Genomic DNA, 17,063 nt, shown 5'->3' with positions numbered 1-17,063 from the left:
TATTACTGATGACGTACATAGGACAAACCATCCAGCCAAGGGGGAAAAGTTCGGAAACCTAAAATCCATTTCAATATAGAAAATCTAACTATTAACATATAAAACCCATCAATCCGAATAAGAATTCTTACTAGTGTAAGTTGTGTTTGAAAAAAAGTTAATTTAAAGACTTTCACTTTACTAAACTGATTAGATTACCTGTCAATCATGTTGGTATGTTCTGCGGGCGGAAGTCACGAGGAAATCACGTGATTTCATTCACCTCGCTGCGCCTGACGGGAAACATACACCATCACTTCCGGGTTTGCTGTCAAGATTTGTTTATTAGCAAAGGTACCGCTATATTCTGATGAGCGAACTTTTCCAGAAAAGTGTAAGCATCTATTTAATTCTTTTAGTGGGGATATTCCTTTAAGAGGATCGTATTTTAGAATTGGTGTTGGAAAAATACCCCGTGTGCTCAATATAATGATTTTTAGGATTATGGATGCGATGAGTCATTGTCAGACTTGTACTTGTCCATGTTGTCCCATTCGAATTATGGAAAATATTACTTTGATATACAATTCAAATAGCTTAGCGTCTCTTGGTTTAGGTCAATAAGACAAGCAGTTAGACCATTGGAATTTCTATTCGATGAATAGAAATAAAACTAAGGTTATGATTATCAGATATATCATAAATGCGCAGTGACCTAGAAATTATTGCATCATAATTGTACAGATTTGACTCAAGAATATTAGACCTCTTGAAATAGAATATTCATATAATCAATAACATGTGACATTGGTCAATAATGATTTAGAAATTTATTTTTCAAGGGCATTTTGAATGTCATCTGTTATAACCTTCTTAATAATTTGCATCTTTACTTTGGTACTGTATCTTATATTGTTTGAGGAGGTTAAAACATGTATTGTTGTAGCAATTCATTAGAAATTACAAATTTCTGTTGTTTCGTATAAATTGAATGTGAACAATATTTCAAACCTATCTGCTTTTGTTATACGAGCGATCGCTGGTTTTGTCTTTTACCTACCACTGCGTCACCATATGCATGACATCATTGTGATCACATTTTGAATTTTGTTTTTGCTACAAATTGACTTAACATATTAGTCAATTCTTTTTCTTATTGTTGAAACAACATTGTATTGACAGAATATCCTCGCTACATGTACAGTGTACAAAAACTACACCAAACTCAGTATTTTCTCTCTCTGTATTTCTCTATTGCAGGTATAATACCAATCAGCCAAGATGTCCTTCTTCAAAGATGCTGTGAAAGGGTTTGTCAGTAACCTGGTTAGCGACATGCCCTTGCTGGGAACCCCCTACTCCATCAGGGTACACACTGAATATCTATATTTTTGCATAATTATTTGTATTTGTATAATATTCATTTACTGGCTAAGCAATTACTAGTAATTGATATCTTTCTTATTTTGTCATTCTCAATATTGAAGTGAAGCATGATCTGCTTTTTCAGATGCAGTAGTTTGATAGTGCAATGCAGCTTTACTAAGGCTCACGTTTTTAGCCAAGCACACTGGGTCCCACCTACTCTTCTCGATATGTGTGTTCACCAGGGTTCTTTTATAGTTTTACCCACTGCAGAGGGTTGACGCCTATGGCTAACGCCTGAAGCTCCCCCATACACGGAGCTGCCGGCTTCATGTCACCAACTGAAATGACAAATACAATCGATATCCCTTAAGCCCCCGTCACAAATAACAAATTCAGCTCGGCCGACGTGTTGGTGAGCTTCAAATGTGCATTTTCGGCCGAAGTACTGCCGACGTCCGGTCGATTACGCGGAGTTGGGGCGATTTTCAGAAATAAAAGTTGATGCAAATATCGGCCTTTTACCAGGTTAGGCGATTCTGACATCGTCCATGTTCAAGAGATGGTACCATCTCATGAGGGATTTTTAGTTTTCAGTGTTTGACGGACGTCACCCGAGATTTTCATTGGAAATACGACGGTCGACGCTCGGGCGATTTTGAAATTCGGCGAGCTTCGGGCGATCTACAAATTCGGTGGACGCTTGCATGAATTGTGACGCCGGCTTAATGACATGTCCCTGTTTTCTGATGATATATTACATTCTGCAGGAGGTGGACACAAAGAACTATGGGAAGTACGGGATCATGAAGAGAGAAGACTGTCTGACACTCTACAGAGATGAGAGAGGACAGAGTTTTGAGGCTGTACTGCACAACACAGGAATGAGTGTTCAGGCCTACAGGTAGAAAAGCAACCATAATTTAAATCAGCTTGATAATGTTATCCAACACACTAATGTCCTACATTGTCAAGAGTGTGTCTTCGTTAAATCTCTCCCATTCCATGGTGTAACTGCGTAGCCAATACAAATTTGAATCCAAAATCTTAACTTTAGGCCACACCAATTTAATTTCTTGGTTTATGGATTTTTTTTTTCAATTTCAGCACGAGGACATCATAAAAACAGAAGGCTGGGGTGAAAACTTGCACCTGACCCTGTTCACTCCCTGAAACTGTGTGCACCAAAGTACAAACTTTCCTCTGCGATTCTGTTTTCATGTTGATTTTCCAATCTAGCATTTTTTTTTAAAATCCGTTAACCAATTGAAATAAGATTGGTGTGGCCTTAGCAGGAATATGGTTCTCAAGTAGTAACACACAGTTTTACTCAAATTACTCACAAGGTGTAATTTCTAGATGACTCTTCTTCATAGGGCATCACTTTCATTCTTTGTTCTTATAATGGTGAATATTCTCTGTGAAGTTTTCAATATATGGAATAGTACAGTATTGAATGCATAGATTTATTCAGATCTAAGTAATGTAATGAAAATAAAAAAAAGGTGTATTTAATATTCCCTCAATAAACTAAGCTTGACATATCAGTTTATCATTTCTCTTCCAGAGTATTCCGGCTTCCCTCAGAGCAAGAAGGAGTGAAGACATTCCAGTTGTACACCCAGAAACTTTTGCCCTTCTACCAGTACTCCAAGTCAGTCTACTCTGTCACAAAACTGCAGGTAACACCACCCAGTTCAGTTCACCATATGCATGTTAATCAAATCTGAAGACCACCACTGAGCCACATCATATACATGTAGATAAACATGCCCCTAGGCCCTCTCCCTGTACAATCCATTTAGCTGTACATGTAACTCCAATTTTGTATTGGAATAAAGGTAATGAATAGATGAAACTGTCCAAATTTCACAGGCAAGCTGACATGAACTTGGAAATTTGATACTTTAGTCTTTACCCAGTCTTGCAATGCAGTTGAAGACAACCTGCAGTACTCCATGGAGTAGCTAGATGGCACTTTAGAATGGCAACTTGACTTGGTACAGAACAGCTTTTCTTGTGTATAAGAACAAACTGTTCTTTGATATACCTGTATAGTAGTATGTTCAACAGCTGCTTTGATGAACTGATGTTTCTATTACTTGAAATGATTTTGTTTTGTAATTTGAGTTGTCTTAAAAACAGATATGTACATGTATACATTACAGGAGACAATGTTCTAGACTGACCAGCGCAAAGGCCTACATTAATTTTGTACCTTGGGAAAATGGAAGATGGGAGATTTTTATATAATCTTAAGCCTATTTTTTCTCTTTTTTTCCAGAACTTGAATGATCTGGTGCAGAAGCACCCCTCCTGGTCAGCGGCACACTTGGCTGTCCACCTGGGAATGATAGAATGTCTGAAACACAACGTTGTTGCAGGGTAAGTGTCACAATGGCGTTGTCGGCAGTAACACAGCATACTGGTAGGAGTTCTAACCCCTGATCTGATGATGATGAATGGTTACGTAGTCATTCCCAAAATAACTTCGCCATCGAAGTATTATTTCTGTCATCTACATGGCTGAATTCTGAGGCTAAATAAATACAAACAACAATACTCAAATTTACATACAGTAGATTCCAATTATATGTATACCTTTTTTCTGTATAATTCGTCTTTCTGACTGACAGTGTATAGAATTCCAAAACACCAAACATTTAACCATTCACTCAATGGTAAAAACAAGCATATATCTGTATAGCCCAAAATCGTAAAGTTTGGAGTATCGTATAGAATCTTGTCCGATTTTATCGTAAAATGACCCAAAACTACAGGCTAAAAGTTACCAAAGTCGGCCCTGATCGACAATCAAATGTTTGTATAAAGACCCTAAACTGCCAAAATCAATGAAATTGTCTGTTTAGGGCCACAAAGAACGTTGGTTTCTGTTGAACATCAGTGCATTTGCCGACACAGCTCCTATTCACCCCCCTCCTTCGGGACGTCAATATCGCTAATTCGGGGAGTCGTATAGTTCGGGGAGTCATATAATTTGTGCAGACAAATGGGCTATACAGATATGCGGATTCTACTGTACAAATAACAGAGTTGCAGTAATTGGATACAACTTCAGTCTTGAATATAGATATAGCTCAGAATTTTTAGATTTGCATGCAAAGGCTGTTAAACAGAGGTTAACCTTCTCCCTGCTGTCTAACCCTTGCAACCAATATAGATTTTATGACAAGGGGATACCCTAGCAGGCTGAAGGTAGAAATTTCCAAAGTACATGATTATCGTCTTGTTGAATCTTGCAGTGCTCTGAATATGGTGGAGGAGGAGAATGGCCGTACACCCCTGCACCTGGCCTGTCTGGCGGGAAACCTCGCCTGTATCCGTGAACTCATGCACTGTAATGTACAAGTGGAGAAGGCAGACAAGGAGGGGAACACAGCTTTCCACTTTGCCGCACAGAGCAACCCAGAAGTGCTGGAGGTCAGGGATTTGAATCTTTTTCTTTTTGGTCATGAAATTTAAATACATTTCAAAATCAACCATGAATCTTGATTTCCTTTTTTTTTAGATATGCTTTTTTATAGGATACTGAATCACTATAATCCTTCCTGTGCACTCAAATTTAACACCATCTACACACGGGTAAACATATCTCTTCCTGGTGCTGAACACCAGCCACTCACAAGCAAGCACATCTGTCCCAGGTACTGTGGTACTGAATACCATCTACACACAAATAAACATACCTGTCCTTGGTACTGAACACCATCTACACACAAATAAGCATACCTGTCCTTGATACTGAACACCATCTACACACAAATAAACATACCTGTCCTTGGGACTGAACACCATCTTAACACAAATAAACATACCTGTCCTTGGTACTGAACACCATCTACACACAAATAAACATACCTGTCCTTGGTACTGAACACCATCTACACACAAATAAACATACCTGTTCTTGGTACTGAATACCATCTACACACAAATAACATACCTGGCCTTGGTACTGAACACCATCTACACACAAGTAAACACATCTCTCCCTGCTGTTGAACACCATCCATATACAAGTAAACAACATACCTACCTGGTGCTGAACACCATCCACACACAAGCAAACTCACCTGTCCTTGGTGCTGAACACCATCCACACACAAATAAACACCCCTGTCTTTGGTACTGAACACCATCTACACACACAAGTAAACCCATCTTTCCCTTGGCACTGAACACCATCTACACCAAAGGAAACACACCTGTCCTTGGTACTGAACACCATCCCTACCCAAGAAAACACATCTTCCCCTGGCTATTCCAACCCTACCTGACTTCTTTACACCGTTATGTGAATAAACCCTGTCACGTTTCCTATTGTGGACTCTTTCCTCCGTATGTATAGTAACACTCGTCTTGTGGTGAATGTTCTTAGATGCTGTGTTCTACCCGAAGCCCTGCGGTGAGTGCCCTGAACCAGGCCGGAGAGTCTCCCCTCCATGTGGCCTGCAGATATAACCAGCCTAAATGTGTGCAGATCTTACTGAATGTTGGGGCTAATGTCTTACTGATGGGGGCTAAGGGATACCCCATACACAGTGCTATGGAAGCCAATAGCATGGAGTAAGTATATTTAGTGATTGTACATGTGCATGACCATCTATAATCTTGCTTAACCTTCTCCCTGCTGCCTAACCCTGTATCTAATGGAGAACTGGAATCCATACTGCTACTTTGGTGTGCTAAAAGTTAAAGGACCTAATGACAAGCTTCACACATGGTGAGAAGCAGTAGTAGTAGCAATTTTGCTTTTACTGGCGTAAGATACTTATTGTTTCGTACATCTGCAAGCATGTTTGTCATTTTGCACACTTAGGAAATTTGCCTCACTCTTCTAGTGCCTTAAAATGATCAGAAAAACAAAGACAACAACTTTGAGTAGAGATGGGTAAGGTGTCCATTTGTTGAGATGATTTTTTGCCCTTAAGAGTTATCATATACGATATAGACTTGTCTTATTGTCGCTTTGATTGAGGTTTGATTCTTGACGGTATATGTTTTTCACATCTCAGGTGTCTGGACGTATTGTTGGAGAAGGATCCTCGCCAGGTGCACACTGTGGACCCCCAGTCTGGTCTGACTGCTCTACACTGGGCCAGAACACCTGAGGTAGGGAGAAACGTCCCCTTTTCTGAACTGTAGATGACATTGCTTTTTGGCAACACCTCAGGGACAGAGTCCTTGCTGGTGGAAGTTGTGTTTCATTGTAAAAGATGAGCAAGTTTCATGTTAGGGTTGTACATCTGTAAGTTTGGTGGTTACTGATGGTTACTGATGAGGTCTTGGCCAGGAATCCTTTCACATATGTATTACTTTCAAAGTAATGATGTACATGTAGGTTAGACCATATCATAAGAATGACAAATAGAATAGAACAGGGGGTATTCTGTATCACCCGAGGTACCAGCCCGACCGCGGGTAGGATTGCCCGACGGCCGTAGGATTGTTTTCATTTATGTCATTCCCACCTGAGAAAACACACATTTAAATGCGAAATGCGCCAGAAGTGGAGAAAAGTTGGTGTCCTCGAACAAAAATCTTAACAGCTGCAATTCCAATGACCGAATCAAATATTCGAATTTTCGACAGCGGCACACTTAGCGCACTCAATATGCATTCTAAATATTCTATGGAAGCCGTGTGATAGAGTAGGAACCCCTTGTGATACAGAAAATTATCACACAATGCGGAACACCCGTATCGAATGTTTTCGTGGCCCAGGTATGACATAAAAACAAACATCACAGTTCACATAGTTTTCTTGACATTTTTGGAATGTGTTATATGCATTCACGATTACTTTTTGATGTGTGTGCTTGTGTGTACATGTGTGTCTGTGTTTCTGCATACTTTGTTCTAATTGCAATTTTTAAGAACAAGAAAGAAAGCAAAGAACATAAACATAAACTATAATTTCCCATTCTTTTGTTTGCTCTATCTTTTACCATTCTTTCTAGTGCATCCAACTCCTTCTGAGTAAGGGAGCCAGACTAGAAGCAGTCAGCACAACCGGCCTGACACCTCTACACTACATGGTGAAGGAAAAACTCTTCACCTGTGTCCTTGCCATTATGATAGCAAACGCAGAGGTCAATGCCAAGGACCAGGAGGGAAACTCCCCTCTGCACTTGGCTGTTCAGGTAACTGTTTCATTCCCATTGAAAATTACAATGATTGGTGCTAGCTTTAGTTAATAGGATATAAAGTTGGCTAGCAGTTGGTAGAGTATTACTATTATTTTCAAAAATTGCAAAGAGTCTAAACTGACTTACTTTTATCACATTGGCTTTGTATGTTGAATCAATGAATCAAGAAATGATTGTCTCTGTTATTGTTGGAAGATGTTAATGATATGTTTAATAATATGTTTCTTGGGAAGATATATGAGAATGCACTGACACAATGTGATTGTTTTCTGCTTAAGTGTTTTTAATGTGCAATTTGCTACATGTTCTGTTGTGTGTTTACGTTTTCTTATATACATCAATGAAGCTACTTGATGTGGTCATGATAATGGTGTTGCATGCACTGTATTTGTACAAAATTGAAAGAATTTTTCCGAATGTTTAGCCTCCATTAACATTTATTCACCAGGTTACATAAATCCGCCACATATCCGAAAAATAGTGGGTTTGAGAGATCTCTCGTGAAGCACCCCAGGGGTATGCACAGTTTTGATATACAGGAGTGCATTATACTTGAAGACTTTGGGTTGGAGATCTGTTTGGACGTATATTTTCAGGGAGGCGGAATAATGTACCCTGGTGGAAATATGTTAACTGATGTTAAATGCCCTTTTCTGGTGTGTACTCTTTGCTCTGTGCAACGCATAAGCAGACCCTACTTGACAAGAAGACAACTGAGAAAGTAAGCTATTTGCTGCTTGCATTTCTCCCTCCTCCACATATACACATTTTCCCCAAATCTGTATTATCTCTCTTTTCAACCCCCTTAAGTAAATGTAAGCTAGTCTGTATTTTGTAAAAATGCGGACAGTTGGAAAATAGTAATATGCTGGACTTTGTTTTATCATTTTATGATATTGTATAAAGTTTTCCATAAAATTATTATTGATACGACAGATCTGACTTGATACAACAAATTTTCAAAAGGACCAAAGAATATGAAAGATTGGTATAATGCTACCTGTAACCTTAACAATGTGGAATTACCTTAAGTTTAAACCAGTAGCAAATTGGACTTGTGACGATAATAATAAATGTGAAGATGACAATGGCATGCTTCAGGTTGATAATCAAGCTACTCTAAGTCAACAATGTACCCAGTAAATCTTTAGATTAATACCAATTTATGTAATACAGCTGTCTTAGTCTACTAGTAAAAGCTTTCTTAGCAATTAACTTCACAGACAGCTAATATATTCATATGCCACATGTCCTTTCTGTCAAGGATACATCTGAGGAAGTGAGTTGAAATCAGTGGAAAATTTTGTAAGAAAAAAGCACAACAGAAGCACTGCTTGCTTGCATGATTTCATGCACATTTATGACTGACACTCAGCTTGGAACGTCTTAAATCTGCATCTTAGAGATGTTTCGATGAGTCTTTCTGTTTCTTCTGTGTCCTTTGAGAACCAATTTGTTAATAAGGCACGTATAGGGCTGTGGGTCAAAGAAAGATTCCTTGTTTATTGTAAGGAAGATAAGTCAAGATATTATAGCCTTGAGAAAGATGGCAAGTTAATATGACCTTGCATGTTCTTGAAGGTCAGTCATCAGAATGACCCTGCACCTCTTGTATAGCATCACATGTGAGGAGCCATGCCATTGGATATGCACTGCTGGGAGAATTTGGTTGTTGATCTGCAATCCCCTCACCATATTATTAAATAAAAAGAACCATCAGAAAACATTTTTATGTTTATACTGTATGTCTTTTCATCCAAGGTTGAGAGTGGAGACATCATCCGAGTCTTGGTTGTGTTTGGTGCTGATCTAAACGCTAAGAACAATAAGGGTGAAACTCCGCGACACATTGCCGCTCAAAGTGCCACTGGCAACAAGGACATCATTGTAGGTATGCTCCACATGGTGGGGGCTGAGAGGTGAGTGTCTCCTTCTGTATTCTGTATCATTACATACATGTATGTGTTTTAAGTGCCTCACTGTGGTAGACACTGGTACTGCACCTAGAGTTGTCAATCTGCAGACTTACATGTATGCCACAGTGGAATTCAGCACCAAGGACAGTAGCTGCTACAAATTTAACAAATACATTTACTTATGATTACACTGCAGTTCGAGTCCTCATCCATAATAGAATGATTACTGTCTCATTCATTTTGAAAATATTTTATTCTTGATGTGCGTTTCATGGTATTTTACTGTAACAAAATTTTCTCCATTCGATACAGATGTGATGCCAGCATGACAGGATGTAAAGATGGCTGCCAGCATGGACGGGGGTTTGACGGACTCCCCTCCCCTGTTGCTGCTGCACTGGAGAAAACACACAACAGAAGTAAGAGAGCCCGTAAGCCAAATTGTCAGTTTATTAGGTGGCAAAAGGTGGCCTAGAAGGAAAGGTGTACATGTGGTTTGGGTTGTTAAGACTTATAATCTGAATTAAGGTTCTGGGTTTGAATCCATAGCAGGCCCCAATGTTGTGCCCTTGGGAAAGGCACTTTACACCTATCTACTCACTTTACACAGGTAAAAATGAGTGCCTAGCTTTGATTTGGGATGTCCTCTCGGATGGGATGTAAAGCCGAAGGTCCTGTGTTTGCAGAAAGCCACACTTCAAGCTTGTTAAGGTACACCACAATGAATCTAGTTTGAGAAGATCAAACCTTACAATCTGGTCTTATGCAGCTTGTATGTAGTACAGTACAAAACTGGTCTGTTTTGTCGTTTGCGAAACAGAACAAAAATTAGAGAAAAATCACATTTTGACAAGTGATAAGCACAGAAACAGGCAGGGTATTACAAATTTACAATGTATGTTCTATGCTAAAACATTGATGGTAACTGTATGTTGTTTTTTTTCCAGAGGGTTTGACAGAATTTTTCTAATCCCAACAGGTATGGACGACATCCTTTCTCTTGCTGTTGGGGCATCCGCCATTGCTGCTGGTTATGACCAAATGGACGGGCCAACAACTCCATCTAAGTGAGGATTTTTGATTATGAAATTAATGGTTATTCCCCTATGTTCAGATGCCTGTATGTTCCAACACCCCCTAACCCTAACATAGGGGTGTTGGAACATAGGGACGTTGGAACGTAGGTGTCAGAACATAGGAGCATCTAAACATAGGGGTGTCAGAACATAGGGATATCTGAACATATATAGGGGTATCAGAATATAGGGCTATCCCAGAAATTGATCAGAAATAAGTAGTATGGAAAAGGTACCATATTGCATTACGAAAAATTGTTATCTCGTTTACTTTGTTCATACCAGACAATGATTGGCATCTTAGATTGACTCCAGTAAGAAACTTTGGCTTAGATGTAATTCTGGGACTTTTCCTTTTTGGATGACGCAGATAAGGATTGTCTTGAACAAAACTTTGTGTTACATCAATGTCGATTATTGATACTCATTGACTATATTGTATAGTTTTTTCTTTGCATGTGAATATTATCAGCATATTAACAATTTAACTACACAAACCCTGTGTCTGGCTGTGACTTTTCCCCTTCTACTAGATATGACAAAGTGCTATGTCTGGACGGAGGTGGTATTCGAGGCCTGGTTCTCACGCAGCTTCTCGTGGCTATCGAACAATTTACCGGACATCCCATTCTGGACCTATTTGATTGGATCGGAGGCACGAGTACAGGAGGCATCCTGGCACTGGCAATTGCACATGGTGAGCTTTTATTTGTCATACCCTGCAGTCCCATTATATGTTGCTAGGGGGCACACATGGCTCTATTGTCTCAGGAATATCCTGCAGAAGTTATGCAATGGTAATGTACACAATAATGTAGGACTGGTCAAGAAGATTTTCTCTTATAAGATCTCCTTTAAAAAAGGAACAGCATTCTTCTGATCGTAATTTTCTTTCCATCTTGACTAAATATAACAACAGACAATGCAAATAATAATGCATGTAAGTATACCCCTGTACCTGACCTGTAAGACTACAATGTTTCTTTACAGTTACTGTACTTTTTAGTATAACGTTCATTAATAAACTGTCAGTGATGCTTTCGAATGTCTATATCCAATGTGTTAGTAAATGTGTTTTAGTTTCCCTGAAGAAAATATTTCAAATTTGGCCAATTGCAATTACATTCATTTTGGACAATTACATTTTGCAAATATATTTTCTTGCAGTCCTCAGTAACTTTCCTGTTTGAGCTGTTTATGATTTTTTTGTAAAATATTTTGTGCCAGGCAAGACAGCTAGATACTGCCGATGTCTGTACTTCCGACTGAAGAATGAAGTGTTCAAAGGATCCCGTCCGTACAGCTCCGATGCCTTGGAGGGATTCCTGAAGGAAGAGTATGGGGAGAACACCAAAATGACGGATGTCACTCATCCCAAGTAAGATTTATTGAAATTATACTGTACAATAAAACAGGATGAAGATTTTTTTAATTGTCACAATCGCAATTGTTTCCTTTTGATCTTTCCATTTATACTAGGCATGCAACAGTTCAATTTTTATATAATTGTACATACACAGAGAGAGAGCAATATTGGTCTTTCAGTCAGTACCTTGTCCAGTCACATGTACTTTCATGTACAAAATGATAGTTAAAAAAGAACTGTGTAACTATCATTTACGTCATCAACAGAGAACTTGCAGATTGTGATATTTTTGTGCCTGCTTCAAGGATTCTGATTCCAAAAGTTTTAACCATTTTGCGTTCTTCATTTCAGGGTGATAGTGACAGGTGTCATGGGTGACAGAAACCCAGCTTGTCTGCACCTGTTCAGGAACTACAGCCCTCCTGACCTACCCAAGCACCCCGAGAATACAAAGTGTATTTTCCAGCCCGTCACCCTCCCCTCAGGTAAGTCCTAAAAAAGATACTGACCCGCAGCAGGTAAATCGATCAACCAGGGAGTGTGCAAGCTCAAAATGACATTTTTGGCAATCATATATACACCCAATGTTTTATCAATCCTGATATTTTTGCTCAATTTTTGGAGATTAATGTTCGCAGTTCGCTGAGACTCATCCATTGTGATGTAGTCAAATTTTAGTTGAAAAATATGTTCAAGTCTCTAGAGCGATTTTTGAAATTCAGCAGTCTTTTGGCAACTAACAGATACAGCCGATTCTCTTTGACTGTTTGACAGGCTTTTTTGACTGACTAGATTTATTCATGATCATCTTTATATGTTTTGGTAAGCATAAAGAAATGAAAAAAGCAATTTAAAAAAAAATGGGCTCGTTTCCTGAAACCTTATACCTAATCGTGTTGAACAGAACAACTTGTGTGGCGGGCAGCGCGTTCCAGCGGCGCCGCACCGTCCTACTTCCGACCAATGGGACGCTTCCTAGATGGAGGGCTGATTGCCAACAACCCAACGCTGGATGTTCTGACTGAGATCCACGAATACAACACCAGCCTCAGACTCAAGGTAGTCTAAATCATGCATACTTTGTGACAAGTAGCTTTTCGCAAAAGAGGGGGGGGGGGGGGATCGCTCATTCTATTATGTGAACAGCAACTCCTACATGATGAAAGTGTTGTTCACTTCATATTTAGATTTGTATTGACATTGAAATTCTGAAAAAGATGCTCAAAAAAGCTAGGCTTAGCACAAACATTGTTACTATCCAACTGATATTTTTACATAGTATTACGATGTTAAAAGTTTAACTCTGGCCGACAGACATTAAGGCTATCCTACGTTGCAGACTCCACTTAAAAGACATGTTTTTGAAATTTTTGTCTTATTATGTTCTTAATTTTTGTGAGCTGGTGTATCGCTTAAGGTTGGCCATGTAAGGACATACAAGAGTGATCAGAAAACACCTGGCACCCAGATGGTTTGCGTAGGAGTCTACATTAGGGCTTTGGAGATTCTAAAGTACACCGAAGTTGACAACATTTTAAAGTTTGTACGTAATGTTAGCTGACATAAGAATCAAACACACTTATCAAGAAGAGTAGGGATGACCAAAAAACAGTAGCGGTATTGCACTACCACTAGCTACTTGAGAAAGCATCAGGCTTGATCACCCCAATTAGGATGACTGCTTTACTTTTACTAGCTGACGCCATGTTGCTTCTTATTCTCAGGGTTCCCCAGAGAAAGCCAGGAAGCTGGCTGTGATGGTGTCCCTGGGGACAGGCAGGGTACCGACTGTGGAGGTGAAATCTGTCGACTTCTTCCGTCCAAGTGGAGTCTTTGAGGCTGCCAAGTCTCTGATGGGTCTGAAGGAGCTGGGCAAGATGTTTGTTGACTTGGTATGTCATCCTTAAGACTGGCTTAAATTGAACTTGGTGCAAATATGAATTATTAGTGGAAAGTGTAGATGCTTTGCCTTAAATATTTTTAATTTTTTTTTTGGTCTTCCCCTCCTTGACTTAAGATTCTCTCATACATAATCTGTCTCCTTTTTTGGTATACATTTGACCTTAAGTTAGACGTGAGAAATTAAGCCACTTTGTTTACGATGTCATTGTATCTCTGTTCTGTAGAGTGCTAACTTTTGAATTTGTTCATGTTTTCAAATTCCTCCTTCCTGCCACACTTTACTAGTGAATAGTGTCACAGTGATATAGTATGATACAATACGTACATTTTAGCTTGAAAGTTCATCTGTCACGTTATGCAGATAGCACACGTGACTCCGTGAGCAGTGGATCATAAGTAGTGGTCACTGCTCTGACGGAGTCACGTGTGCTATCTGCATAACATGACGTTATCAATTTTTGTGTTGGAAATTACAGTTCAAACTTGTTTCAGAATATGTATATTTCTTATACACCCGACCTTTTGCAGGCCACGGACTCAGACGGTCGCATGGTGGACCGCTCCCGTGCATGGTGCGAGATGATTGGTCTGCCCTTCTTCCGGTTCAACCCCCCTCTGTCTGACGAACTCCAGCTTGACGAGACAAGTGACGAGCACCTTATCAAAATGCTGTGGGACACGCAGGTCTACATTAATCAGAAAAAGGACCGCTTCGAGAAACTGGCTAAAATACTGTTAGAGTACTGATGAACAATATGAACTGGCAACCAGTAGTGCCATGGTTGCAGGAAATCATAAAGTGAAATACACTTGAGTGTTGGTAATATCATTCTCACTGATAAAAGGTCACACTTATGGTGCAATAGTAGTTCAATATCAAATTAAGTCACACTTGTAGCAGTAGGCTACTTTATGTTTGTACGTGAAGACTTTTTTCTGTAGAATTGTTTTGAATGTTTTACTAAATGTAGGGAATTCTTTTGCCAAAAAGTTAAAAGATGTTATGTGGAAACAATGCTCAGTGTTAGCATGAAAGTTCATCTGTGTTAGTACATGTAAATGACATTATGAATAAAGATGGAACTTATACAAGCAAGACTTGAAAGAATTGGGACTTACCCGGGCAAATTTTCGGGCACTTACGACCCTTTAATGCAGTCACATGTCTCCAATGTCAAAGCAATTCACGGGTCTGAAAATTACAGTAAGTCCCAATTTTTCCAAGTGTTGGTTGTGTTAAGTTCAGTCATAATGTTCATAATGTTCAGTCAGTTCCTGGTCATGGATATTGACTCTCATGGTCAATCTAGTTGTATGCTATGTTGTTCAAGACCGATTTATCAAATCTCAATCTGGTCTATTCTCCAAACAGAGAGTCTGAGTAGGAGAAACCTCTGCTTGGAGAATAATCTGGTCTACTACAGGTTTGTTGCTATGTATATTGTTACATTACACAGAATGAAATACAGTGGAAAATGCTATATACATGTGAAACTATGTTACTGTAAGAAAGAGATGACCAAAAAGAACCTGGCTAACATAAAGATGGGATTTATCAAATTGGTCTGTTCGAACGTAAAATCTAATTTAGATGTATCTTCTCAATCTTCTCTGGCACTGCAGTAGACAAGTGTAGGACACGTAAACTAGAGAACGGATGCAAAAATTACAGCCTGTGCTGCTAGCTTATCGTCATTGTGTCACCTCAAATTTAAGAAAAATATGCTGTAGTTTGTGCCATTAGAATCACCATCAGGACCTGATGTATGGATACAGATACATGTAAGCAATGATGTCCTTGATGTAAGTCTACAAATATGATATGAAGTTGAAATCTCACCATCTTGTGACAAATAGTCTTCGTCACCTTAGTCATGAAGTGCCTGTTGTGATAGTCACTTGTCACTTGGTCTGAATGCTGAAGCAAGCACAATGTTGTATTATGGAACACAACTATTATTGTAGTGCTTTCACAGAATGGTGTCAGACTGAAACGTTAAACAATTAGTGAACAGATATGAGTCGTTTGAAGAGTTTCCAAAACAAATGAGTTCTGTCTTGTTCAGCTTTACTCTACAACTGGTTTGTTGCTAAGTATATTGTAATATTATAGACAGAATGAAATACAGTGGAAATACATGTGAAACTATGTTACTGTAACAAAGAGATGACCAAAAAAGAACTTGGCTAACGTAAAGATGGGAATTTATTTAACAAAAGAATGTTTGATTGAGTTCTTGTAATATCTGAATATGATAAACTGATCATCAACATGACTTTTGAAATGTTTAGATATGGTACTACTTAGTGGTGCGGATCGGTCTGGCCGGACCGGTTCCGGACTTGTAAAACGTTTAGGTTCAAGTCCAAAAAAACCTAAACGTCTGGAAACAAGTCCGGACTTGAAAAAAAATCTCTCACTTATACACTCCTTTTTGTTTCAAACCATCTTAAACCTTCCTTAGATCGTGAAATTTTCACTAGAAAAATATGAAAACATTGCTGTTTTTGTGTTTATAACTGAACCTTTGTGTTAATTACTGACTGTATATAATTTCGTATATATAGTTTTCAAATTACATGTAAAATATCTGCCAATTTGCAATGTGACATGTAACACGGAAAAAATATTCCAAAATTGTTGTTCAGGTCCGGACTTTCAAGTCCGGACCTGAACCTAAACCTCTGGACTCGAGTCCGAACCTAAACCTAAACTCGGGTTTCGATCCGCACCACTAGTACTACTACATATGTTGTATATTTTGTACAGCTTACAATACATGTACATTGTATCTGACAATTATCACTCAATTTGACTTTGTTTTGCAATTGCATATTACATTGCAAGATTTGCTTTCATTTGTATTTGACGTGTTTGTGCATTGGTAACACGTAAACAACATTCAGAAAGTATCAATAACACTGAAAATTGTGTCAGACCTCTTTCGTTCTGTGTGTTCTTTCAGTAATGTCATGTGAACTGTGTGTGTGTGTATGTGTGTGTGTGTGTACAAGCAAGTAGGCTCATCTAGCAAACAAGTGTTAACATTCTAAAACAGATTAGGTAACTAATATAGTATAGTAGAAACCAGTAAACTCTACTACACTTTGTGGCATAAACCTGCCAAGTGCAAAGGATTGTGAAATCCCAAACCGTCTACATTATTGTATGCTAAATCTGAGGCTTTTCATAACTATATAGTCGTGTAATTTGAATCCCGGTGACCATGTTGGTGGTTAAGTCTATTAAACAGCAGAATATAGGAGTAATAAGAGGCATACACTGTAA

The 17,063-nt window shown here is 38.8% G+C and overlaps 1 protein-coding gene across 5 annotated transcripts; it reads left to right on the top strand.

The window, feature by feature from the left end:
* Nucleotides 1–250: 250 nt before the first annotated feature.
* On the top strand, nucleotides 251–16,713 carry LOC136439967 (85/88 kDa calcium-independent phospholipase A2-like). Of its 5 annotated transcripts, none has more exons than XM_066435670.1 (20): nucleotides 251–373; nucleotides 1,240–1,347; nucleotides 2,115–2,248; nucleotides 2,912–3,026; nucleotides 3,629–3,729; nucleotides 4,608–4,785; nucleotides 5,744–5,931; nucleotides 6,381–6,477; nucleotides 7,326–7,508; nucleotides 8,206–8,235; nucleotides 8,779–8,793; nucleotides 9,276–9,433; nucleotides 9,743–9,849; nucleotides 10,410–10,497; nucleotides 11,040–11,203; nucleotides 11,734–11,884; nucleotides 12,224–12,357; nucleotides 12,777–12,931; nucleotides 13,597–13,764; nucleotides 14,303–16,713. In XM_066435670.1, exons 2-20 carry the CDS (start codon nucleotides 1,261–1,263, stop codon nucleotides 14,519–14,521), a joined length of 2,472 nt encoding a protein of 823 aa, XP_066291767.1. In that variant the 5' UTR covers nucleotides 251–373; nucleotides 1,240–1,260; the 3' UTR covers nucleotides 14,522–16,713. The 5 variants fall into 5 exon arrangements, with proteins under 5 accessions (XP_066291767.1, XP_066291765.1, XP_066291768.1 ...); XM_066435668.1 differs by having other exon boundaries at nucleotides 9,743–9,861; XM_066435669.1 differs by having other exon boundaries at nucleotides 272–333; nucleotides 9,743–9,861.
* Nucleotides 16,714–17,063: the final 350 nt, after the last annotated feature.

The sequence above is a fragment of the Branchiostoma lanceolatum genome, chromosome 8 (genome assembly GCF_035083965.1).
Source record: "Branchiostoma lanceolatum isolate klBraLanc5 chromosome 8, klBraLanc5.hap2, whole genome shotgun sequence".
Classification (NCBI taxonomy): domain Eukaryota; kingdom Metazoa; phylum Chordata; class Leptocardii; order Amphioxiformes; family Branchiostomatidae; genus Branchiostoma; species Branchiostoma lanceolatum.
The sequence above is the reverse complement of the archived record's forward strand: the minus strand, read 5'-3'. Positions and strand labels throughout refer to the sequence as shown.

Bases quoted from the DNA above. Each gene is read 5' to 3' on its own strand.
- LOC136439967 (XM_066435668.1), top strand. From the start codon at position 1,261: ATGTCCTTCTTCAAAGATGCTGTGAAAGGGTTTGTCAGTAACCTGGTT. The intron at 3,027-3,628 runs GTAACACCACCC...CTTTTTTTCCAG, and splicing joins ACTCTGTCACAAAACTGCAG to AACTTGAATGATCTGGTGCA. The intron at 12,358-12,776 runs GTAAGTCCTAAA...CGTGTTGAACAG, and splicing joins GCCCGTCACCCTCCCCTCAG to AACAACTTGTGTGGCGGGCA.